At 34.0% G+C, this 25558-nt stretch overlaps 1 protein-coding gene across 2 annotated transcripts in view; it reads left to right on the top strand.

The window, feature by feature from the left end:
• The window catches only part of LOC6050274 (gonadotropin-releasing hormone receptor), a 101317-nt gene that overhangs the window by 72362 nt on the left and 3397 nt on the right, over positions 1-25558 (top strand). Inside the window, exons 4-5 of one of the 2 annotated variants that reach the window (XM_038262473.1) lie at positions 11133-11338; positions 18289-18419. In XM_038262473.1, the coding sequence (XP_038118401.1) occupies positions 11133-11338; positions 18289-18419 (337 nt within the window). The remainder of the gene's footprint in view (positions 1-11132; positions 11339-18288; positions 18420-25558) is intronic. The other variant, XM_038262474.1, reaches the window with a different exon arrangement.

The raw sequence follows: 25558 nt of genomic DNA, 5'->3' as shown, positions 1-25558 counted from the left end.
TAGACTCGTTTTCTGCGTCAACCATGAAGTCGACAGCACCGAGATTGAAATCGCCATACAAATGTATTTTGGATTCGGGATCTAGACTGGAGATAATTTTTTCAGCGTTCTTGAAGAAATCTTCATATGAGCTGAGAGAGGCACGCTGGAATTAGAACAGCATCTAATTCCAGCGTGCCTCTAATGTTGGCAGGTCAGGACTTTGACATTCAATTAAAGCTAATTAAAAGCGTTTTCAACTGAAATCGAGTGATAATTAGCTCAATAAGAAGTGAGCAAGCAAGTTTTTATCAAAAGTTTTGCAAAATTAGTTGTTTAAATAGTGAAAATCACCAAATTAGATGGAGTTAGGAACGAGTGCTCAACCTGCCAAACATACGAGAATTTCCCCTACTAAGGTCGTCAAAGTCAAAAAATAAAAATTTTCCAGAAAATTATCAGCTACTCGGTTCAAGATGCACAAGGATGTATACTAGAGTGTAACAAAAATGACTTTTTGGCGGGCATTCAAGGGTTTGTTCCGGTGGGCATACTAAGCCCAAATCCAAAATATGAGCTTGATTGGACGTAACAGGAGCTGGCGCTCCGCCCTTCAATTTTAAATGGGATTTAACCCGTAAAAAAAGATTTTTTCAAAAATGTCACTTTTTGAGGCATTTTGGCCACTGAAGCGTTTATTTTCAACATCATTGGCGTGTAGGCCAGATCCTTGCGCATCTATTGGTATATATATATATAACATTGAAATTTGGAGCACCCTGGAGCTCGGTACAGGCCTTCAAAGTTTGGATTTTTTTTTCGAAAATCGGCCCCGGCAAAATCAAATGGCGTCTAGGGCGTCGCGAGGCGCGACGCATATTTTTTTGCCGGGGCCGATTTTCGAAAAAAATGCCAAACTTTGAAGGCCTGTACCGAGCTCCAGGGTGCTCCAAATTTCAATGTTATATATATACCAAAAGATGCGCAAGGATCTGGCCTACACGCCAATGATGTTGAAAATAAACGCTTCAATGGCCAAAATGCCTCAAAAAGTGACATTTTTGAAAAAATCTTTTTTTACGGGTTAAATCCCATTTAAAATTGAAGGGCGGAGCGCCAGCTCCTGTTACGTCCAATCAAGCTCATATTTTGGATTTGGGCTTAGTATGCCCACCGGAACAAACCCTTGAATGCCCGCCAAAAAAGTCATTTTTGTTACACTCTAATGTATACTTTTTTTACAAATATAAAACAAGTTTATTCTCCGAAATATATCAACCTGAAAATTTAGTTTTCTTTGAAATCAGAAAAATTGCAACCTTGACATTAGAATCGATGGACTAAGTTTTATCCACCTAAAAAAATTAAAAAATAAAAGCGAAAAACATGCGAAGAGCAAGCGAAAAGTTCATTGCATATTTATTTCGTTAAAAAAACACCTGAAACATGAAAAAACGCTTAAGTTCCAAAACAAATTTGACTTTTTGATGGATTCAGAATTAAAGAAATCATAGAGAGACGAAGTGGAGGGATCTTATTTTGAGCCAGGAAAAAAATATGGATTTTTTATCTTATTGAAGATAACTTAAAACCACCAGAAAATCATTAAATAAAATGAAACTTTTATCAACGATACAAAAAAACTCACAGCAATACAATTTTAAAGACCGAGTGACTCAATAATTTCACAACTAGCAAAGGGGTACTTTAAACTCATGCTGCCAGTTCAAAGCGCAATTTGGGAAACTAAACCCAAAATATTTCGTGGTGTCCACCACTGGAGACAGCTACTACCGGCCAGGGTAGTTCGCGGCCAAGGACAAACAATAATCCAGGGGTAAATACGCTGGCTAAATTAAATTTCAAAGCAATTATTATTCACTGCCTTCTCGCCGCCAGCCGGCTAGAATTTCAATTAACTTTTCCGTCGTCGTCGTCGTCGTTGCTACATGATGCCGAAGCCCATCAATATGCATTCGACCGAGTTCTGGTTCATAGACACTTCTACCACACTAGAGAAAGCACTCTACGCTGGGCTAAATGGTGCGAAAGTCTTGAAGAGAGCTTTGACTAATTTCATTTTTACTATCACGATGGTGAGGGTGATGGTGTTACCAGGCGAAAATGGCCTTCATAACATCAAAGGCAATTGCTTAAAAGTCATTTGAGGATTTGTTTTAGCACATTTAGAACCCATACAGTAATTCACAAGAGTCTGCGCATACAAAACATGAATGTATGAAAAACACCATCTGCAAAGGATTGTTAAAGGTCACGGAGATCAAATTAAATTTTCGGTGATTGATCGTTCTTGACGTGCTATCTTTGCGAAATTAATTCATAGAAAACCAGCTTTCGACTCAGAATCGAAAACTGTACAATAGGGTAATCTGAGACCCCTGAGGGCGTATCCTGTATAAGTTTTCATAAAATATAGTGTAATTTTACCGACAAATTAATCAAACAGTGCGATGAGATAACCGGGAAATAAACCAAAACACACCGATAATAAGTTATTGAAATATGTCTGAAAAATCACTACAATGTGCTTTTTGTGTTATTATCAAAAATGAACATTGTTAGCGCAACCCAAAATTGGACAAATATTTTTTTTTGGGTAACCCACCCCCTACAGAAAAAATGTACAGGATCTTAATCATTGGTTCTGATCAGCATTAATTTTTTTTTAAATCGCAAAATTAAATAGAAAAAATATATTCCGAAAAATGGTGCCTTTCTTGGGCTTTGAAGTAATCACAAGATTTTTTTGTGCAGATGAGAAGGGGCTACTTGATTGAAAATAAGGTTGCTTTACGATTAGAGTGTTTTGACAAATTCTATGTTTTTCAGAAATATTTTTGGGATTTATTTCGTTTTTCTAAACAAAATGTTGGGCTCGCCGCTTTGTAAAGGACACCATCATTTTATCTCGCAAAATGCGTTTATTTAGCATGTTCATCATCATTCAAAACAATTTGATTCTGACACTTAATTGTTATTTGTCACCTACACAGAAAAAAACTACAAGAAAAAAAGTTTTATTTCGGAAGGCTGAAATTCTGGTTGGTTGAATATTGCCTCTTTTTTGAGTAATTTAACTTCTAAAATGTATAAAAAATTTAACCTGATGAAAATTCATCAGAAACTGATGAGTTTTAACAAATTCCTGATGAAATATTACATAATCTGAGCAGTTCTCTCAGATTTCGGTCATTCGAATTTTTTGTATTTTTTAATCCGACTGAAACTTTTTTGGTGCCTTCGGTATGCCCAAAGAAGCCATTTTGCATCATTAGTTTGTCCATAAAATTTTCCATACAAATTTGGCAGCTGTCTATACAAAAATTATGTATGAAAATTCAAAAATCTGTACCTTTTGGAGGAATTTTTTGATCGATTTGGTGTCTTCGGCAAAAATGTAAGTATGGATATGGACTACACTGAAAAAATGTGATACACGGTAAAAAAAATTTTGGTGATTTTTTATTTAACTTTTTGTCACTAGAACTTAATTTGCAAAAAAACGCTATTTTTAATTTTTTTTTTTTATATGTTTTAGAGGACATTAAATGCCAACTTTTCAGAAATTTCCAGGTTGTGCAAAAAATCTTTGACCGAGTTATGAATTTTTTAATCAATACTGATTTTTTCGCAAAAATTTTTCAAATTAATTTTTCGATGCAAAATCAAATTTGCAATCAAAAAGTACAAACATTTGTTTAATAAAGTGCACCGTTTTCAAGTTAAATCCATTTTTAGGTGACTTTTTTGAAAATAGTCGCAGTTTTTCAATTTTTAAAATTAATGCACATGTTTACCCACTTTTGAAAAAAATATTTTTGAAAAGCTGAGAAAATTCTCTATATTGCTTTTTTGAACTTTGTTGATACGACCCTTAGTTGCTGAGATATTGCCATGTAAAGGTTTAAAAACCGGAAAATTCAACAATCAATATTACGCCCTTTTAAAATGTTTGTCTTGGTTTAAAAATTTTGAAAATATTTTTTTCGAAAAGATCGGAAAATTTCACGAATGTTTCATTTTTTAACATTGTAAATCATTGTAGATCTATCATCATTACATGATGAATATTGCCATGATTTTTCATTCTGTCAAATCAAATCAACAAATCAGCATTTCTCCATTAATCCATTAATTTTTTGAGTGATGATTTCACTTCTGTAAGTCGAATTAATTTAACCTACAAAAATTACCGTAGCTTAGTGGTAACGCTTCCGCCTCGTAAGCGGTAGAGGGGGTTCAAATCCCGGCTCGGACCAACACATCTGGTGATCGTTTCTCTTCTGGATTCGATTGCTTAGTGCACACAGAGAAAAACTGTTTTACTGCTTTTATGATAAAATTCATCAGGAAATGGCGACAGATTTCGTGTCGAAAAAAAATATGTAATATTACATCAGGAAACACATTTTTACACCTTTTTTTGTAATATTAATCAAAAATAGGTAATATTCAACCTTGCAAATTGTCAACCATCCAAAATTCAATTTTTTTTCTATGCATCGTCAGAAGCCGGACCCCCCTTCAGAGTTTTCCTGAAAAATCAGGGGGCAAAAAAAATATTTTTTCGAAAAACTTCAAAATTTTAATGAAAATTAAAGTTTAATCAACTGAAACCCCCGAGGGACTTAAACTTTTAAAAATATTTGCAATGGCCTTAACTGATGAAAATAGTCACAATTATTCAAAAGATTTAAGATTTCATGGTTTTGAATAAATTGAAGTAAGGCCGATGCAAATATTTAAAAAAGTTTTTGTCCCTCGGCCCTGGCCGAGGTCAAGGGGGGGGGGCAAAAAAATAAAAAAATATAATAATTTAAATAACAAGCCATAGTCTTCACATTTAAATGAAAAAAGTGTTTTAAAATGCATTTTACACTAGTTCAGTTGTTTTGCAATCATTAGTTTTCAAAAAATCTATGATCTGACAAAAACAAAAATTGTATCGAAAAAAGATTTTGCATCGAAAATTTTCAAAAAATCTTAAGATTTTTTAAGAAACCCAAACATGCTAAAAATGATTTTAAACGCAGGAGAATGTATTTTAATTTGATTTCAGTTGGTTGCACTTGAATTTTCATTGAAATTTTGAAGGTTATTGTAAAAATATTTTTTTGCCCCCTGATTTTTCGGGCCAATTTTGAAGGGGGGGGGTGACAAAAACTTTTAAAAATATTTGTACCAGCCTAAATTGAAAACGTGTGAGAAATGCTCGTCAGCTCTACTAGAGTGTACACTACTGGTTATAATACCCTAATTTAATTTTCACCTTATTCCAAGCAAATCAATGTAAACGAGTCAATGTGAGTTTGTAAACAAATAGTTTAAACTGCTCACGTCAACCTCACATTAGCCCACTTGAATTGTTTTGCTCGATTTTTAGATGAAAATTGGACTTTTCTGTTTTGTTTTTTTTAGTTAAATGTGGTTAAATGTACTTAAAATTCAAATGTTATTTACGTTAAATGTTCTGATCCACTTATTAAATAAAACTATCATTTTTGAACAACCCTCGAAAAATATAGTAAATTAAAATATTTTAAGAAAAAAAAACGATTCTCTTCCGTCATTTTGATAATATAATCCAATCTAATCTAATCTAACACAAACGCAGCCAGTCCGATGAAAGCATGCTGGAAAATTTTGTGATTAGATTACGCCCCAAGCACATTTATTGACAGTATCAATAATTGCAGTACATACGAGAACAACCGAAAATGTATTACAAAGATCAAAGCGTTCAGCCCTACTGCGTTGTGTTTGCCGCAGAGAGGATTCTGAGAACGGATCACATTTCACAGAGGCTACAGGAGAGGAAGGATGCGTGGACATACCGTACCCAATTGTCTCTCTCAGCAAAATATCATCAATAATTTTGATTCTATTCCGTCATTTTGAAAAATATTAATTTTTCCTGATGATTTTGACCCATTTTACTACTTTGTCGCAGACATAACATCGATTAGAAGCTTTAATAATAGCGATAATCTTCAGAAATTATATGGAAACTCCTAACGGACAAACAAATTATGCAAAATAGCTTTTTCGAATATGAGAAATAAATGGACACAGTTTCATTTGAATGCAAAGTTATAACCTACAATTTTATTTTATTCTCAATTCAAACTCCGACTCAATCCTTAAATACGATTGTACCAGCAGAGCACTTCAGAGACGACTCCAAGTAATACCACAGACACAAACTTTGGCCAGTCACAGATGCATTTCTAGTGGCAGCACGTGAGCACGAAAATGAGAAAAGTTTTCCGTTTGCTGAGAAGATTTTCCCCCGACCTCAAAGGATATTAGTTGGATGCAACAGTGTTTGAATTGGGCTGCCAAATGGCGTAAAGTCCGTCCCGTTGGTCCGCCTGTGACCAAAAGGTTAATCACGTTATTCAGTGGTTTCCCTCCCGGCTGATGATTGTTCTTTGAGGTTAGGTTTTTAATAGTCTTCTTGGGACGTGCCCGGCTTGCTTCGGAAAATGGTACGAATTATTAACTTGAAATTTTTTTGTGTTCTCTGTTTAAAGATGCATTTCATCATTATGACGTCATGAGTTTCTGCACGAAACGTGTTAAGCATAAATGAGGCTGATTATGACTGACATTCATTCATTTCCGTAATCAAATCTATAAGACCTCAAAAGACATCTGGTTGTGAATGACGATTTGGAAAAAAAAGAAATTCCGTGAAGCCATAAATGTGCCAGCTCGAGATCGTCCTCATTTTCCTCGTCGGCATTTCAAGTGCTTCGATATTTTTGGAAGCTGCGTTTCCCCCCTCAATGAATGAATGAGATAAGGTTCACGCAAATCCAATTTATCTCAAGAGACAAAAGTGATTTGGGGCTTGAAAAAAGACTCTTGGCCGACGGTGCATGGAACTGACGCATGACGTCCTTTTTCTAATTAATTGATCCATCTTCTAGGTCTTTTTTTGTTGTTGTTAAGGGGTAGGAAATTTGATCCTTTGTTCTGGGTCTTTTCTGCGAGGCATTTGTTTTTTTTAAGTATGTACTGCAAAGAGTTGACCAACCAGTCGACCTTATCTAAGCATGATAATTATTTGGATTTGAAAAAGGTTGACCTTCCGAAAAAAATAAAAATCAATCAATATTCATTTAAAATAAACCCGAAATACATGTAAAATAATGATGCCAAAACGGAATCACCGGTAAAAAATCCCGCACCCTCGTCAATCGTCATTTAACGAAGCAATTTAGGGATTTGAAGCTTCGAAGCATAATTACAAAGGCTTTTCCCAATAAATACCACAACACTCCCACAAATATTCACTCTGTTAGGAGGTGTCTGGTGTTGGTACAAACAAAATAGATTTTACCAAGAACGGGCCAAATCTTTCCGAAGAAATTACATTCCCTCTGCTGTGGATGCAAACAAGCGTTTTTCGTTGTTGTTCGACATTGTCGTAAAGAACGCGGGGCAACATTCTCTGTGGAGTAAGTGATTTAATATTTGGTAACATTCTCACTTAAATGTATTAAGTAATTTTTTGCAATTTCGCTGTGTCATTCTATAAATAAACATTATTTGGCTTTATCTTTCCACAGTCGGCTGTGGATCTCGTGGCGCAGGGGTAGCGGCTTCGGCTGCCGATCCCGATGATGCTATGAGACGCGGGTTCGATTCCCGCCTTATCCACTGAGCTTCTATCGGATGGTGAAGTAAAACGTCGGTCCCGGTTTCTCCTGTCTCGTCAGAGGCGCTGGAGCAGAAATCCCACGTTAGAGGAAGGCCATGCCCCGGGGGGCGTAGTGCCAATAGTTTCGTTTTTTCCACAGTCGGCTGTCTAAGATTAAACCATTTCATTAAAAATTTGAGCCTTGAGATTAATATATAAACGCATTGAACAAACACTTTGTTTTTGGGTCACATCATCATCTTCTATGGCGAATCCTGACCAAAAACCCTACCTTACTAGCCAATTTTCAGGTTCCTAGCACTTGTGGGTGTAAGGGTAAACCAGCTGCCCTAGTAGCAACATGTGCTTACTAACATTCCTGTCCCTTTAAATCGAGATCTACAAACTGACATGGCGGGCGCCGTTGGTGGCCAATGACTGTTACCTATTCGCAACTGATCCAGTTTCAGAAAGCGTAGTGTTTTATCTTTTCAACGCATTCATACATGCTGTTGATAAGGGAAACATCACTAGATCGCTGAAGCCTATGATCCAGTATTGGAATTCGAGCGAGAAGAAGGAAAGCATTTCTCATTCGCGAGCGAGGAAGAGAACTATAAAGCAAATAAATCAAGAATAACATTTTAAAACGGTTTATATTGCAAATAGTCCTCTTTTAAAAATGAAAGTGTTTTACTTTTAAGATTGATTTTTTTATCTAAAAATATCATGAAATTTCACTTTTTGAAATAAAAACATGTTTGAATACATTCAGGAAAATAAAAAATATCATTGAAGCTAAACTATTCCATGGAGAAACCATTTTGAGTGCTTTCTATACTAAAAACCATCAATGATCTTAGCAAATTGATTAACCCTCTTACAACCAATTTTTTCTCGGAATTTTGTTTCCGTGTTTATTTACTTGTTTTATGATTTTCTAGTTCCATTTTTAGAGTTTTATTTGCATTTATCTTGTTTAGTTTATGTTTGTTTTTGATAGTATTTGGCTTATTCTACCACCTTACCTATGGATGTTTTGTCATGTTTATAAAGACACCATTTTTTGTATACTTTCACATTTTCTACAATCTACAAAAATCATGCAAACATCAAAATATTATAGTGTTCTGGAATCGGGATGCTATCAGCTATCCATTAAAATTAAAATTTCATGAAAATTTTCACAAAAATACGGATTTTACCTGTATTTTGAAAATACAATGTTTCTTGAAAAAATACTTAAAATTATTGTTATTGCAATGATTGGATTTTTTTTACAATATGGGTATTAAACGATTGGGAATTTTTTATACATTTCGAATGTAATAACAACATATTTTGAAAACTCTCAAAATTTTCACAAAACTACGTATTTTTGAAAAAAAAATACTCAAAATTTCAGTGTTTACAATATGAATATCAAACGATCAGGACTTTTTCATACATTTCGAATGTAATAACAACTTTTTTTTAAAATGATCAAAATTTTCTCAAAACTACGAATTTTCGAAAAAATACTCCAATATTCAGTTTTTTACAATATGGGTATCAAATGGTCGGGATTTTTTTCATACATTTCGAATGCGATATTAACATATTTTGAAAACACCCAAAATTTTCATAAAACTACGATTTTTCGAAAAAAATCTCGAAATTTCTGTTTTTACAATATGGGTATCAAACGATTAGGATTTTTTCATACATTTCGAATGTAATAACAATATTTTTTTTAAATACTCAAAATTTTCACAAAACTACGTATTTTCAAAAAAAAATACTCAAAATTTCCGTTTTTACAATGTGGGTATCAAACGATCGGGATTTTTTTTTCGAATGCAATAACAACATTTTTTGAAAATACTCAAAATGTTCACAAAACTACGTATTTTCGCAAAATTTTTCAAAATTTCAGTTGTATGTATGAAATGTATGAAAAAAATCCGATCGTTTGATACCCACATTGTGAAAACGGGAATTTTGAGTATGTTTTTGGAAAAAACGTAGTTATGTGAAAATTTTGAGTATTTTCAAAAAATATTGTTATTACATTCGAAATGTATGAAAAAATCCCGATCGTTTGATACTCACATTATAAAAACGGAAATTTTGAGTATTTTTTATCGAAAATACGTAGTTTTGTGAATATTTTGAGTATTTTTTAAAAATGTTGTTACTACATTCGAATTGTATGAAAAAATCCCGATTGTTTGATACCCATATTGTAAAAATTTAAATTTTGAGATTTTTTTTTTGAAAAGACGTAGTTTTGAGAAAATTTTGAGTATTTTCTGAAAATGTTGTTTTTACATCCAAAATGTATGAAATACCTGATCATTTGATACCCATATTGCAATAACAATATATTTTTGGTTTTTTAGAGAAAAAAATGCATTTTCGAAATACAGGAAAAATACGTATTTTTGTGAAAAATTTCTTGAAATAATAATTTTAATGGATAGCTGACATCATATCGATTCCATAACCCTATAATTTTTTGATGTTTGCATGATTTTTCGTACGATTAAAGCCAATGTCTCCCATATAGCCAAAATCCCATAAGCTCTGTGCCTCGGTTATGCACGCCTCGGTTTTGCATCCCCCATATGCGGTGCTAAACCGAGGCATGACTGTACATATTTTCACATAAAATTTAGAAAATGTTAAAGTACAAAAATACATTTTTAGAACAAGACAAACTTCCAACCCTTAAATTTTCGTAAGTTCTTCTTTCAAATGCTTTTTAAAGGTACGAATTGCTTCACAAATTGATATTTGGTGAATTTTCAGGGTTGAGTTGTAAAGAGTCAAATCATTTTTATCTTGAGATAGCACACAAGTGACGTTGACCAAAATTGTTGATAATCTACCATCTTTGTGTTAAAAGAAAAATCGGCAAACACAAGTTCTCAGAGAACAACTCCTCAAGTCACTTGAACGTAGCCGACCTCGCGAGAATAAAAAAAAAACACTAATGAAAAAGAGTTAATCTTTTGCTCGTTCTCATCCTTTGGGGCTTTCCCTTCGACAACGGTGTTTATTTTATGGGGCCAAAATAAGTGATTTAATTTGAAAGCGCCAGGCGTAATTAAAAGGGTACTTGTCTTTGTCGGTGCGTTCCCCTCTGAGTAGGGGACATCCCTCCTGGCCCCTTGAAGAGCTGCAACTTGCTACGGAGTTTATTATTTTGCGTTTTATACGATAATGTGCCGCTGTAGAATTGTATACGTTGTTTAACCTTCTCGGAAGAGATTTACAAGCAAAACGTGCCATTCCAGCGAGATGGAACGCGATTCAAGATGTTTTGTAAGCAATGTCACTTATGGAAGCCGGGGCCAAAATTAACTTTCTTAGAATATGCTAAGAAGTTAAGAGTCAAAATCGCGTGATGAATTCAGAAAATAACGATTTTTATTAAATTGTTTTCTTTTAAATCATTTGTACACAAATAAACATTTTTAATTTGTCTATCATCGCATTCTTCCAGGTAGCGAGAAGATCTTCCGGATAGAGACGTCCGCGGTGGACCGGTCCTACTACCGCCGTTCCGACACGAACCGTCAACGGCTGATCCACAAAGCCAAAATGAAGTCTCTTCGGATATCGGTCGTGATCGTGGTCGTGTTCATCGTCTGTTGGACGCCGTACTACATCATGATGCTGATATTTATGTTCCTCGATCCGACCGACGGGGTAGGTTGACACTCAGGGAGGGGTTGAAGTTTGGGCATCATGTTTCGCGACAATTTGTTCTTTTGGGAGTGTATTTTTATCTTGTCATGAGCTGAATGTCTAACGGGCCCACGATAGCCATTAAATTTGAGTGAAGGCCGTACTCGTATAATTCATTGTCCAGCTCATGTTTGCTCTCGGTGGTCAGTCTTGTCACTTTTATAGGGCATTAGGGAAGCTCATTGCTTCGAAAAATATCAAACTACCGTAAAAAAATTAGTCATTTCTTCTTTCTTCTTTCTTCTTTCTTCTTTCTTCTTTCTTCTTTCTTCTTTCTTCTTTCTTCTTTCTTCTTTCTTCTTTCTTCTTTCTTCTTTCTTCTTTCTTCTTTCTTCTTTCTTCTTTCTTCTTTCTTCTTTCTTCTTTTTTCTTTCTTCTTTCTTCTTTCTTCTTTCTTCTTTCTTCTTTCTCCTTTCTTCTTTCTTCTTTCTTCTTTCTTCTTTCTTCTTTCTTCTTTCTTCTTTTTTCTTTCTTCTTTCTTCTTTCTTCTTTCTTCTTTCTTCTTTCTTCTTTCTTCTTTCTTCTTTCTTCTTTCTTCTTTCTTCTTTCTTCTTTCTTCTTTCTTCTTTCTTCTTTCTTCTTTCTTCTTTCTTCTTTCTTCTTTCTTCTTTCTTCTTTCTTCTTTCTTCTTTCTTCTTTCTTATTTCTTCTTTCTTCTTTCTTATTTCTTCTTTCTTCTTTCTTCTTTCTTCTTTCTTCTTTCTTCTTTCTTCTTTCTTCTTTCTTCTTTCTTCTTTCTTCTTTCTTCTTTCTTCTTTCTTCTTTCTTCTTTCTTCTTTCTTCTTTCTTCTTTCTTCTTTCTTCTTTCTTCTTTCTTCTTTCTTCTTTCTTCTTTCTTCTTTCTTCTTTCTTCTTTCTTCTTTCTTCTTTCTTCTTTCTTATTTCTTCTTTCTTCTTTCTTTTTCTTCTTTCTTCTTTCTTCTTTCTTCTTTCTTCTTTCTTCTTTCTTCTTTCTTCTTTCTTCTTTCTTCTTTCTTCTTTCTTCTTTCTTCTTTCTTCTTTCTTCTTTCTTCTTTCTTCTTTCTTCTTTCTTCTTTCTTCTTTCTTCTTTCTTCTTTCTTCTTTCTTCTTTCTTCTTTCTTCTTTCTTCTTTCTTCTTTCTTCTTTCTTCTTTCTTCTTTCTTCTTTCTTCTTTCTTCTTTCTTCTTTCTTCTTTCTTCTTTCTTCTTTCTTCTTTCTTCTTTCTTCTTTCTTCTTTCTTCTTTCTTCTTTTTTCTTTCTTCTTTCTTCTTTCTTCTTTCTTCTTTCTTCTTTCTCCTTTCTTCTTTCTTCTTTCTTCTTTCTTCTTTCTTCTTTCTTCTTTCTTCTTTTTTCTTTCTTCTTTCTTCTTTCTTCTTTCTTCTTTCTTCTTTCTTCTTTCTTCTTTCTTCTTTCTTCTTTCTTCTTTCTTCTTTCTTCTTTCTTCTTTCTTCTTTCTTCTTTCTTCTTTCTTCTTTCTTCTTTCTTTTTTCTCCATTCCAATAATTCTTCCTTTATTTGTTTTTCAATCGTTCTTCTTTTGAATCCCTTTTCTTTCCAATATTGCTTCCTTAAATCTTATTTCCAATCATTCTGCTTTCTAATCTTCTTTTTTGCAGAGTTCTTCCTTTGAATATTTTTTCTCTTCAATCATTCTTTTTCAAAATGAATACACTATCTATTCTCAATCTCTCTACCCTCCATTCTTCTATATTTTTGATTCTTTTACCAATCTTTGTTCTCTCTTTTTTATCTGCTCGCAATCATTCTTAAAAAACGATTTCAATCTTTCTTCTTTGCAATATATTTATTAATTCTAATCTTTCCTCTTTCAAACCTTCTATTTTTTTAATCTTTCTCCCTTACAATCTATTTTCCCTATAATCTTATTTCTTCTTCTTTTTTACTATCATTATTCTGATTTTTCTTCTTTAAAATCATTCCTCTTTGCAATCTTTCCTCTTTCCAATCTTAATCATTGTCATTCCTATCTTTCCTCATTCCAATCTTTCCTTTTTCCAATATTTTCCTTTTTATCATTATTCCAATATTTTTTCTTTAAAATCTTTCCTCTTTGCAATCTTATTCTTTCCTATCTTTCCTCATTCCAATCTTTCCTTTTTTCAATATTTTCAATATTTTCAAATTTCCCTTTTTTCAACTATTACTTCCTTTATTATGTTTTTTTTCCTTTTCCCGATCTTTTCTTTTTTCTAATCAATCTTCTTTCAAATCACTCCTATTTGCACTCTTTCCAGTTCTCAATATTTCCTCTTTCCAATCATACTCTTTGCTACCCGGGCAGACGGTAATAACAAAATTCATGCCATTTGAATAACAAATACTGTTAAAATAACAGAAAGTGTTATGAAATCTTCTTGAAAAATCCATTCATGCATAAGGGTTTTTAAACAAAAAAATAAAATAAAATAAAATAAAATAAAATAAAATAAAATAATAAATAACATTTTATGTTATCATAACAAAATTTGTTATTGGTCTGATATTGGTTGAAAGCCCAAACAACTTTGGAATAACATTTTTTGTTATGGAAGAATACCTCTAACTGTTATTGGGATGATCGGATTAGTTGTTAAAATAACAAAAAATAATAACAAAGATTTGTTCGAAGAATAACTAAAAATGTTATTAGTTTGTTATTACAATAACAATCCAATAACAAAAAAATCATAACGACGAACAACAAATCCTGTTATAAATAACATAAAATGTTATTGGCCTAGTATTTTCAAATATCAAAAAATGTTATTCCCACGTTATTTCCGTCTGCTCGGGTATATTTTCTCATCCCAAGCTTTCCTTTTTCATATTTTTTTTCTAATCTTTCCAATTTCTCTTTCTTTTTTAAACTTTCTCTTTTCCATGTTTTCTTGTTTTATTATTTTCCCTTTTTGCAATTTCTTTTTTTAATCTTCCTTTTCTCAACCTTTACTATTTTCAATCATTCTACTTCGAAGTAATTTCTCTATGCAATCTTTCCGCTTTCTAATCTTACACTTTCCTATCTTTCATAATTCCATATATTTCGTTTTCCATGTTTTCCACCATCCATAAACCACGTGGAAACCTCAGGGGGGGGGGGGGTTGCTTGGCGATTGTCCACGCTCCATACAAAAAAATGATTTGTATGGAAATTGTCCACAATGGGGGGGGGGCTTGAGATTTTCAATAAAGTGTCCACGTGGTTTATGGATGGTCCCTATCTAATCTTCTTTATTTCCAAAGCAAAGCAATCCACTTTAACGACCCCCGGGTCTTTTGTGGGCTCTGCTGCAAGTTTCTGCTCATTTCTAGGCGTCCGAAGCAAGGTTGAAAAAAAAATCACTTCGAGCGAATAATGATTGCCTGAAGAAAGGCCCTATGAGTATACTTTGATCTCTTTTTCCCGACTGACACTTGATCGCTGGCTGTGGCAGAGACGAATAAAAATTTGAAAGATTGGGTTTAGTCGTCAACTTGCTGCGATCTGATTATAATTTCCCCCATTTAACAGCAGCAGTCATGGGTTGTTATAATCAGCGGTTGTATACTTGACGAATGACACCTAGTCGTGGCAATTTGAGAATAAAGATTATTCTCAGCAGTCTTATTCGTGAGGTGTAACAGGCAGCCAGCGATTAATCGCAAAATTAATCATAGACGTCGAATTTTCAACATTGGTCCGAAGGTTATGTGTGGTGAGTCACCCAAAACCTCTTTTACGCAAATGGACCGACGTTTTACTTCCCCATCCGATAGAAGGCCAGGAGGATAAGGCGGGAATCAAACCCGCCTTGAACCTGATATTTCCATATCAGTAGTGCGTCCATCCCGGGAATTCCCGGGACAAAAATCCCGGGATTTTTCCAAAACCGGGAATTCCCGAATCCCGGGAATTTTCATAATTTGTCCCGGGAATTCCCGAAATTGAAAAAAATCAAATTTTGGTCTGAAAATTCAAATTTTGTTGTAGAAATAGATGAACAGTAAAATACATAGTAATCGATACGAACTTCAAAGCATTAAAATTTGTATTCGGCATATATCAGCTTTCATTTGACTGATAAGGGAAAATTGATTATAATTTAGTCATAGATCCACAAAATGCCTTGCGCAATATATATATTCCATTTAATTTTACGTAATTTTGAAGACTATTTATCATATTTATATTTATGATATTAAATTGAAAATTATCATCTTAAATTATTTTTCATCAAACTCCGGATTTTGGGGCAAGTAACGAAATAAGGTTAAAACAGGAACAGAAAAAAAATTTAGTACACCGATTTCCAAATGTATTGCTCTGAAATCTCCTGTACCTTTTCAGCCTGTATTCCTGATTTTCCCTAGTTGACGGTAGTAACTTAAAAAGAATTATTAAAGTATGTTTTATATAAAATAAAACATTCAAAAGTTATCTAAAATTTTGCATTGACTGTTTTTTTTTTAAATATGAAGGACAATAGCTTATAGGACCTTTTTTTCAAAAAAAAAACTCTTGTTTTGTTGTCGCTTCTCGTTTTTGTAAATATTTTCAAAGAAATTTATCTAGCTTTTCTAGTTGTGGCATATATTAAAAATTTTAAAATATATAGAAGAAATATATAGAAGAAATTTATTTATAAAACACTTATTTAATTTGAATGACATTGAAAATTTAAATTTGAACTTTTTTTTAAATAAAAAAAACAATTTTAATTTCTTTTAAGTTATTTAAAAATTGTCGTCCTTTTTTAGATTGAAGTGTAGATTGTCACCAATTATTATTATTGAGCTTGAAAACATATCAAATATTATGAAAACATACATTTTATGACTGCTTCAAAAATTTCCCGGGATCCCGGGAATTCCCGGGATTTCAAAAATATTTTTCCCGTTTCCCGGGAATTTCAAAACCCGGGAAAATTGGACGCCCTACATATCAGTCAAATATTTTTATTAGAACGTCCAATTTCCCGTCCCGGGAAAAAAATCCCGGGAAATCCCGGGATTTCCCGAAAAAAATATATTTCGCTTTCCCGGGAATTCCCGAAATATAAGCAAAAGTATATCTTTTCTTAACTTTTTGGAACCATTTTTTTGGTTGGTCTGAAAAAATGAAAAACTCATCATGATTTTCTTCAATTGAATTTGTTTTGTTTATTTTATTGTTCAGTTCATATAGAATTAATCAGATTATCAGAAATTTTTATATCAAGATTTATTTCTGTTAACATTAATTTCTTAAGCAACTGGAAATAGATCTTGCTTTGTGAAAATAAACTATTACAATTAAGGTAAGCTTTTACAGATTATTTGGTGTTATTTTTTACGTTTTTGTTTACCATAATTAAATGAGTTGAAAATCGAACGGGTTCTCAATTTTTTTCAAATAATGTTGTTCAAGGAGATTTACATCAATTCTTTTAATACCATGTTTTTAAAAAATTACAATTTAAAGTAAAATAATTATAGAGCAGTGGTGCAACAATGGGGGTTAGAAAGTTGAATATAAAAAATCCGTAGTAAAAGTTCAATAGGGCGAATCTGCGATTGTAAAAAAGCAGTCCATCCGTTTTGCTCAAGTGACAGTTCACTTCAAGTAAGAAGGGATAGACTACTTTTTTACAATCGCATATCTGCCCTATTGAACTGTTACTACAGTAATGTAAGACTGAAAAATGAAAAAAACACATCAAAAAATACTTTTTGTTTGAGAGGTGGTCAAAAAATGTAAACATATATTTCAAATTTGCTCCGAATATTTGAAAACATTGAGTTGTTTGAAGTTAAACAAACACGAGAAGTTAAATTTTTAAGGGTTTTTTCTCATCAAAAAATACCTAAGATAATTTATTGATTTATTGCACGATTGGAGCTTAATAAAAAACAATTTCTTCAAGTTGTATGATTTTTTTCATTAGGTCGAGCTGCTAATTGACACTTGTTTTAGCCATTAAAGTCGCTGTCCTTTACAATTTAGGTGCATAATACTGACCAAAACCAACATCATAACAATTTTCAATAAATTTAAAATTTCCCGGGAATTCCCGGGATTTCCCGGGAAATTGGTTGAAAATTTCCCGTTTCCCGGGAAATTTGTAACCCCGGGAAATTGGACGCTCTAATTTTTATCTTTCCTCCTTTTTCTAGTTTCTCCTCTTCCAAATCTTTCCACTTTGCAATCTGTCGACTTTCCAATCTTTTCTTTTTCTATATGTTTTTTCCATCTTCCTTTTTTATTTTTTTATTTTACCCAATTCCCAATCTTTACTGTTCTTAATGTTTCTGTTCTGAAATATTCCTTTCTGCAATCTTTCCACTTTCCATTCCTTCCACATTCCAATCTTACTCTTTTCTCTCTGTTCTATCTTTCCAAGCATTTTTTAGGGCCATCCATAAACCAAGTAGACACGTTAGAGGGGGGGGGGTTGACGATTGTCCAATAAGTTTTTTTTTTTTTGCATGAAAATTGTCCACGACATACACAGAAAAAAAATGATGGTAATATTCATCAGGAAATGGTGACATATTTTGTGTCAAAAAATGATCAATTTTACACCGAAAAATTATGAATTTTCATCAGTTTTTGATGAATATTCATCAGGTTCACATTTTTCACGTAATATTACTAAAAAAAGAGGTAATATTCAACCTACCAAATTTTCAACATTCCAAAATTCAACTTTTTTTCTGTGTATGTGGTTCGAGATTTTCAAAAAAAAAGTTTCTTTTTCTCTATCTTTCCTCTTTCCTATCTTTCCTTTTTCCAATCTTAGTTTTTTTCATGTTTTCCTTTTTTTAATCCTTTTTATTTTCCAAATTTCTTCTTTGTAATTTTCCTCATTACATTTTTCCCCTTCATTTAACAAAATATGAAAATATCTAAAAATGTTAACATTTAACCACTCTAACGCCCATTTACAACGCCAACGTGCCCATTTCTTTTTCTTATCTCTTCCGTGACACAGCTCGTCGAGGACCTCCAAACGGGCATCTTCTTCTTCGGGATGTCCAACAGCCTAATTAACCCGCTGATATATGGCGCCTTCCATCTGATCCCGATCCGGAGGCGGCACAATCAGTACAAGCAACATGTAAGGTAAATTGGGTGTGCCAATCCGGTGCGTGTGTGTGTTTGTGCTTCGCGAGCATGTCAAGCTAGCCAGAGAGGTCAGGAGCGCTTTTTATCGCTTTTCTACTCGATTGCATCGCACGTTTACATATCGCAGAGAATAAACGACTGTACTCAATTTATTCTGGCAATTTGATCGGGGGGCCATTGAGCTAGTTTTGGACACATACGCAACACATACATTACAGAAGACTAGACAAGTTTTCGTAACTTTTGTTTTTTTTATATTTCTCCTAAATTGTAACTCTAATTCTTCTAGTTTCCACGAAAAGTGATTTTCTCTTTGATTTGAGTGAAATGAGGAAAACTCTCTCTCTTTGAGCCTTCCTTTCATTTCTCTATATGCAAAAAAAAGAGTTCTTTCGCAAAAAATGTTAAATTTTTTGTCTATTTGTCTATGTCTCACCTAGTCTACCCAGTGTGTGACGAAGTACCAATTGGTATCGCAATATGCTATAAACGGAAACTGTTTTTTCCTAGCACATTGTGTAGTAATCGTTAATATACTGTAACAGCAGTCAGTTATAGCCATAAATTGATCTTTGGTCCTGCCCAGCTTCCCAGCTTGATTGCTGATTTATGTGGTGTGAACTATGAGAAGCCGGTCATATGCCGGTCAGCTCCTTCTTGTATCTTTCGCGGGGAGCTCTTCTAAATGGAGCGCGTGTATCGGATAAAATCGAAGAGTAACAATGTTGGAAGAATCTAATTAATGTCTGGGGTAAGAGGCTAACGAGCGGCGCAGAATGTATTAATTTTGATTATTATTTCAATTCAATTTCCCTTGAGTTTGCTTCATGAGGTCAAAGGCGATTACTCTGCTGTAAGAAAGTAGTAAATGAAAGTGGTTTAGATTTGTAATTTAAACGATAATATTGAGTAAAAAATCCTAGAAGAATGTTACATGAAATATTTAAATTTACACAGTGAAAAATCCGGTAGGCTACATATTATTTCAGCGTGCAGCATCAGAAAAAATAATCACAAAAATATAAATAAAACTCAATCTCCTACTTCAGCCTTTTGGCCTTTAAGGGGTTGCAAACATGTAAATCGGCAAAAATGTCAGAGGTTGGTTTGAGCACAAACTTAAACTTTTTTTCAATCTGTTTTCAGAATAATAATAAAAAACATTTTCAACTGTTAACAAAATAAATTTGAAGACATTTGGTTGTATCATTGCCGAGATACAGCTATATGAAGTTAGCAGTTTCAAAAAACGGGTGCCACGATATCTAAAACACTGCCTTGACCAAATCGTCTAAAAATTGTGGTGAAGACTCGTTAAACCGTGCGCATGACGAAGGCCGATTTTCAAAAAGCTTATTTAAAAAAAAGATAATAACATTTTTATATTTTACATATAAAAAATCGAAAGATTTTGATTTTTGTATTTTAAAAAAATGCAAAATTTCAAAATCGGGCTTCGTCATGCACACGGGATATGTCTTGAGAGTCTACACCCCAAATTACAGCCAATTTGATCTATCCCATCTCGAGATATTTATCGTGGCACCCGTAAATCAACTCGGTGTTCAGAGAAAAACGCTCGCAAAGTTTGACAGTTCGCCTTGCGCATGGCAAAATTTTCAGCTTAAATCGTCTGTAACTTACTTTAATCATAAAATGTCTGTATGAAACTTTCAGGAGTGATTGAAAATAATTTTTTAAGCGGATTTAATAAATTTTCTGTAATATAAAATTTTGTGATTTTCTACATGTATTGCCCCTTAAAGTAAATAAACTCGACCCCCGGTGGTTGGTCACTTTTTCGTTTGACACGTTTTAGTTTGTACCCCGTTGGTTTGACAAATTCAAACTAAAAAGTGACAAACTGTCTCTTTTAACACGGCGCTCACGCACACTATCAAAACAAACGTTTGGTAGTGTGTGTGAACTCCAAGTCCAAGGGGTTTCAAACTAAAAAGTGACCCCATTCGTTTGACAACAGTTGGTGTTAAACCATCGGGGTTTGAGTTTATTAAGCTCGGGACAAGACAGTGAGCAAAAGCGTAACTATCTTTCCTCACGATTCTTCCCGGTTCTTTCCGATTGCATATTATGTTTGAAAAAGTCAAGAATTCAATTGTTTTTATATTTTATATTGTATTGTAATATTTTTTCAGCTTTTATTATTTTGCTATCATTTTTACTACTGGTAATATTCTCGTTCTGTTTATTTTATCAAATTTTCTAGAAAAGAGTACATTACACGGAGAAAAATGAGTTCCCAAGATCGTAAACAAGCGTTCATAAAATTGGGAACCTCGAACAAAGTGTTCAAATCCCATGGTACGATTTTGAAAAACGTACCATGAAATTTGGACACTTTGTTCGTGGTTCCCATTTTCATGAACGCTTGTTCACAATTTTGGGAACTAATTTTTCTTCGTGTACATGTTTCGAATACCCACAAACTCGGTTGTTTAACGTGAAGACTTCCATCATTGTCATGATTTTTCGTTCAAAGATATAATGTTTGCGTCGCTTTCAATATTTTTACAAAATTCCTTCAACAAATTGTTTAGAATAGTGCCCTACACATGCTGATTCCTTTTGGTAACGATTATCCCATTCCTTGCAAAGTTATGGAAATCGTCGTTAATCAATGATTGCCAACTAGGACGTCAATGACTGTGCCACAAAATTATATAAATTTTGAAGCACATTTGATTAAGATCAAAAATTCTTTCAGTGGCTTCAAGAAGGCAACAACCGGCACATGCTGATTCATTTTGGTGCTGAAATTCGTTAAATTGAATTTAATACAGAATATTTTAAAGTGATGATTAATTTTCTTCGAAAATGATCAACGGCTTCACCTTAAACAAAATACTGCGATATTTATCAAGAGCAGCAAAACACTCTCTCAAAATTGCCTGTTGAATAATTCGCTCTCTTATGCTAGACTCTCTAGCAGCTAGAGGAATCACAGCAAGCTTAGTACAAGAGAGCACAACGGCATCGATCTGGGTCCTAAATATGAGCTTTAATTGGTGATGTTATTGTTAACAACGATAAGACTAATTTAAATCAAAGGATTTAAAATGGATTTTAATTTGATATTTTTAATTAACTTCGCGACACTACTTGTCTACCTGTTTTTTTTTTTTGCATTGAAATGAAAAAAGTGATCAGAAATGGTTTTAATCATCGTTTTGCCTTCCTCACTGAGGTAAGGCTATAATCCTGCTCTAAAAATGAACTTCGTATAAAAACGTCGTAGACCCACCTTCATGTATACATATCGACTCAGAATCGAAAACTGAACAAATGTCTGTGTGTATGTGTGTGTGTATGTGTGTGTGTATGTGTGTGTGTATGTGTGTGTGTATGTATATATGTGACCAACAAACTAGCTCATGTTTCTCGGCACTGGCTGAACCGATTTGACCCGAACTTGTTGCATTCGACTTGGTTTAGGGTTCCATAGATCGAGTTTTATACAGATTGAAGTTTCGATAAGTAGTTCAAAAGTTATGTATAAAAATGTGTTTTCACATATATTTGGATCTCACTTAAATGTATGTAAACTATGTCCGGGTCCATCATCCGACCCATCGTTGGTTAGGTTATCAAAAGACCTTTCCAACGAGTTCAAAACATTGAAGATCTGGCAACCCTGTCTCGAGATATGGCCACTTAAGTGATATTGATGTACTTTTTTGAAGCCAGATCTCACTTAAATGTATGTAAACTATGTCCGGATCCACCATCCGACCTATTGTTGGTTAGGTTATCAAAAGACCTTTCCAACGAGCCCAAAACATTGAAGATCTGACAACCCTGTCTCGAGATATGGCCACTTAAGTGATATCGATGTACTTTTTGGAAGCCGGATCTAAAAAATAGATGACACTTGTGTACAGCCATTGTTGTGAGGAAGGCTCCAACCACATAGGTGGATTAAGTTAGTTTTTACCGTTGAACGTAGTTTGTTAAACTCTACACAGAAAAAAAATATTTCTGTAAATTTACATTATTTATCATGTACCAAAAGGTATCATGATAAATGATGTATATTTACATTAGGTTCATTGTAAATTTACATTAGATAAACTAGTTTACATTAGTTTTGGAATTTACATTAGTTTTGAAATTTACATTAGTTAAAATCAACTAATTCTGATTGGCCAATGGGAATGAGAAGCTCAACTTGGATTGCAGTAGGAAAAGGGTGTGGCCTACACAGAAAAAAAAATCTATTTTAAAATGAGTGAAGCGGGCAGCAAAAGGAAATTATGATTTTAAAAAGTTGTTTCACAGGAAGGGGACGCTTTCTCGTCGACGGCCAAGTGGAATAACGCTGGACTGGAATCGAACGGACGACGGGTAGGATGTTCGGTGTTACTGCTGCTACCCGCTGCCGACTGAGCCATCTTCGCATTTTATAAACGAGCGGCTAAAGCATCAACTTGTTCAGGGCGAGGCTCAGGCAGTAGGCCAGCGAAGTATGAGAGCGATAGAAAGAGAACCAAATATTACTATTTTTAGTTCGGGTAGTTCTGAAGTCAACATTTGGCAGAAATACATTGAATATATGATTTACATTAAATACGAATTTACAGGAAGCCGAACATGGGTAGAAATTCATCAGATTTGAGTTTCCATGCTCAACGTTTCCATTAGATTCATGATTTACATTAGATTTAGATTTACATTGGAGTAATTTCCATGACTTTTTACTCTTTACATCGTATTTCAACATTACATTGCGTGAGTTTACATAAGAAACAGTATTATCCGCGCACCACCAAACCGAAGTGCGCATCTCTTCTGTTGCGCAAAAAAATCTGTTGCGCCGTAAAAAAAATTAGTGGTTTGTCGTAAGCGTGTACATCAGCCTGTGGCGCAACAGGCTTTGACAGGTTGCGCTCTTGTTTGGATTTTTGTCTGGCTTCACAATAATTACGTGCTGTGTAAATTTACATATTTTTGCCTTTCTTACAAAAGAAAGGTTTAAGGTTTGCTTTTGGAAAAACGCTTTTTTCAGAAATCTAAAAAAAATCGTGCACGGCGAGGATTCGTCCCAGGAAAAAAATCCTATTACTAAATTGAAGGTTTAGATGCGCTCTTTCGATTGAATTTTGGCCCGAAACCCGGAACTCAATGTCTGATTTTTGAGAGCTCTTTTCTGAAATACATGGCCGATGTCTGTATCCGCTCTTAAAAATTTGTGTCTACCATCACTGGAAAACCGCTCGTAAAACCCACAATTTTTAAAAGCCAGATCTGTAGCCGTGGGGTCGGAGACGAACATTTTATTTTTCGATTCACAATTTTCGACCAGTAAATGTGGTCAAAGCCATTTTTAGAGGTATTTTTTGGACTATTTTACAGATAACACTATCAAATTTAAAGAATTCAGTTTCAAACAAAAGCCATTCGAAAACATGCGCCATAAACTGTTTGGGCCCAAAATTTGAAGCTTTTCCAAAATGTCTTTCCAGAGATATAGCGATTTTAGTGTTTTTCGTCTTATTTTTACCCTATTTTTTCCTATTAAATTTTTGGATTTATACAAAATCATTTACTGAACATCAAATTCGAAGTCCCGGCTCGTTCTCGCTCGAAAGCTCGACAAGTCGTCTAGTCGAAGCTTCAACGCCAGCGCTTTTACGCTTGCGCGTTTTACGCTGCGCGTGAAAGTGTTCTTTCTGGCTTCTCATAATTGATCGACAAAGTGCAATAGCGATACATATTTTTTTAAGTTAATCATAGACTAACATTATAGACTGAGTACCCTTTATTTTTTTCTAATAATGTCAATCCAATATGTTTTTCTTAATTAAATTTAAATGTCTTGCGACAAATAATGTACTTCTGAAATTAAAAAAATGGCATTTGAGGTTTAGCCTTAAAAGATTCGAAGCTTTAGGTAAAATTCTCACTGGATGGTATAATTATGTTTTTGAAAAAATAATTGCACCAATATTCTCAAATTTCTCGGAGTTTCATCATTTTGTAAGAAAGGCTCTATTTCACCTCTGGTGATATTAAATCGGGTTTTTTCTGTGTAGGCTCTCTATTTAATTTATTTTTATTATTTAAACATTTATTTAAATACTACAAATTTAGTGACAAAATCTGAAGAAATGATACAGAATCACTGACTTTAGCAGATATTGTAAATTAGAATAAATTACTTCCGGCTTATAGATATACAGTAAAAATAATATGTGTAAAATCGCATGCAAAAGCATGCACGTCACCTTCGTGAGCAAAAGCATAGGGACGTGGCGTTACATCGTGCTGCCATCTGGTTTTTCAAGTGCAAGAGTAGAAAAGTGCTGAGTCATCGTCTAAACATAGACGGCGTCCTATCTCGCCCAGTAAAATGAAGTCGACAAAGTAGTCGGTTTCGATGGAGAAAAAGTGTACCCAAAAAGCATGGAAGAAAAATAGATTTTGCACACTCCAAAAATATCATTAATTTCGTAAGAGTCATACCCAGCTTTACTAATACGCGACCCAACCCTCTCGGCCACCTCGCTACTGTAAAGTTCTTTGAACCAACACCGATTTATAGCTGTAAGTTTCCAAAACATCGTATACAGTTAATACAGTATACGACGTACGGGAAGCTACATTGGCGTTGAAGCCCACCAATCACAAGATGGTGAGATAGCCGAGATGGTTGGGGCGTGGACTTGCACCCAAAGTTAATGAACGAGGGGATAGTCCTCACGAAAAGAAACGTGAGGAAAGTGCTATTTCGCGAGAGTGTAGTCCTCTCGCGTGTTCATTCGTTCATTGGAACAGTTCATCCTATTGAGTGGCTTATATGGACAAATGATCGCCACTTAGTCACCGAACCATGGTGACCCATACGGCAAAGGCACGGTTCAATATGGCGAAGGTCTTGGGTTCGAGTCTCGGTACCGGTACTTTTTTTTATAGATGAACTATTTTTGAAGATGATCTTTATCCTCTCGTATGGCGATGTCCAGTTCTGGGTGTGGTTACCTGGATATGACTATTACCAGATTTTTGTTGTTTTTTTTAGGAGTGTGCAAAATATATTTTTTCTTTCGTACATGCTTTTTGTGTACGCGTTTTTCCATACCATATTACATGCTTTTGCATGCGATTTTATCATCGGATTT

This window comes from Culex quinquefasciatus, chromosome 3, assembly GCF_015732765.1.
Source record: "Culex quinquefasciatus strain JHB chromosome 3, VPISU_Cqui_1.0_pri_paternal, whole genome shotgun sequence".
NCBI classification, from domain to species: domain Eukaryota; kingdom Metazoa; phylum Arthropoda; class Insecta; order Diptera; family Culicidae; genus Culex; species Culex quinquefasciatus.
The sequence above is the reverse complement of the archived record's forward strand: the minus strand, read 5'-3'. Positions and strand labels throughout refer to the sequence as shown.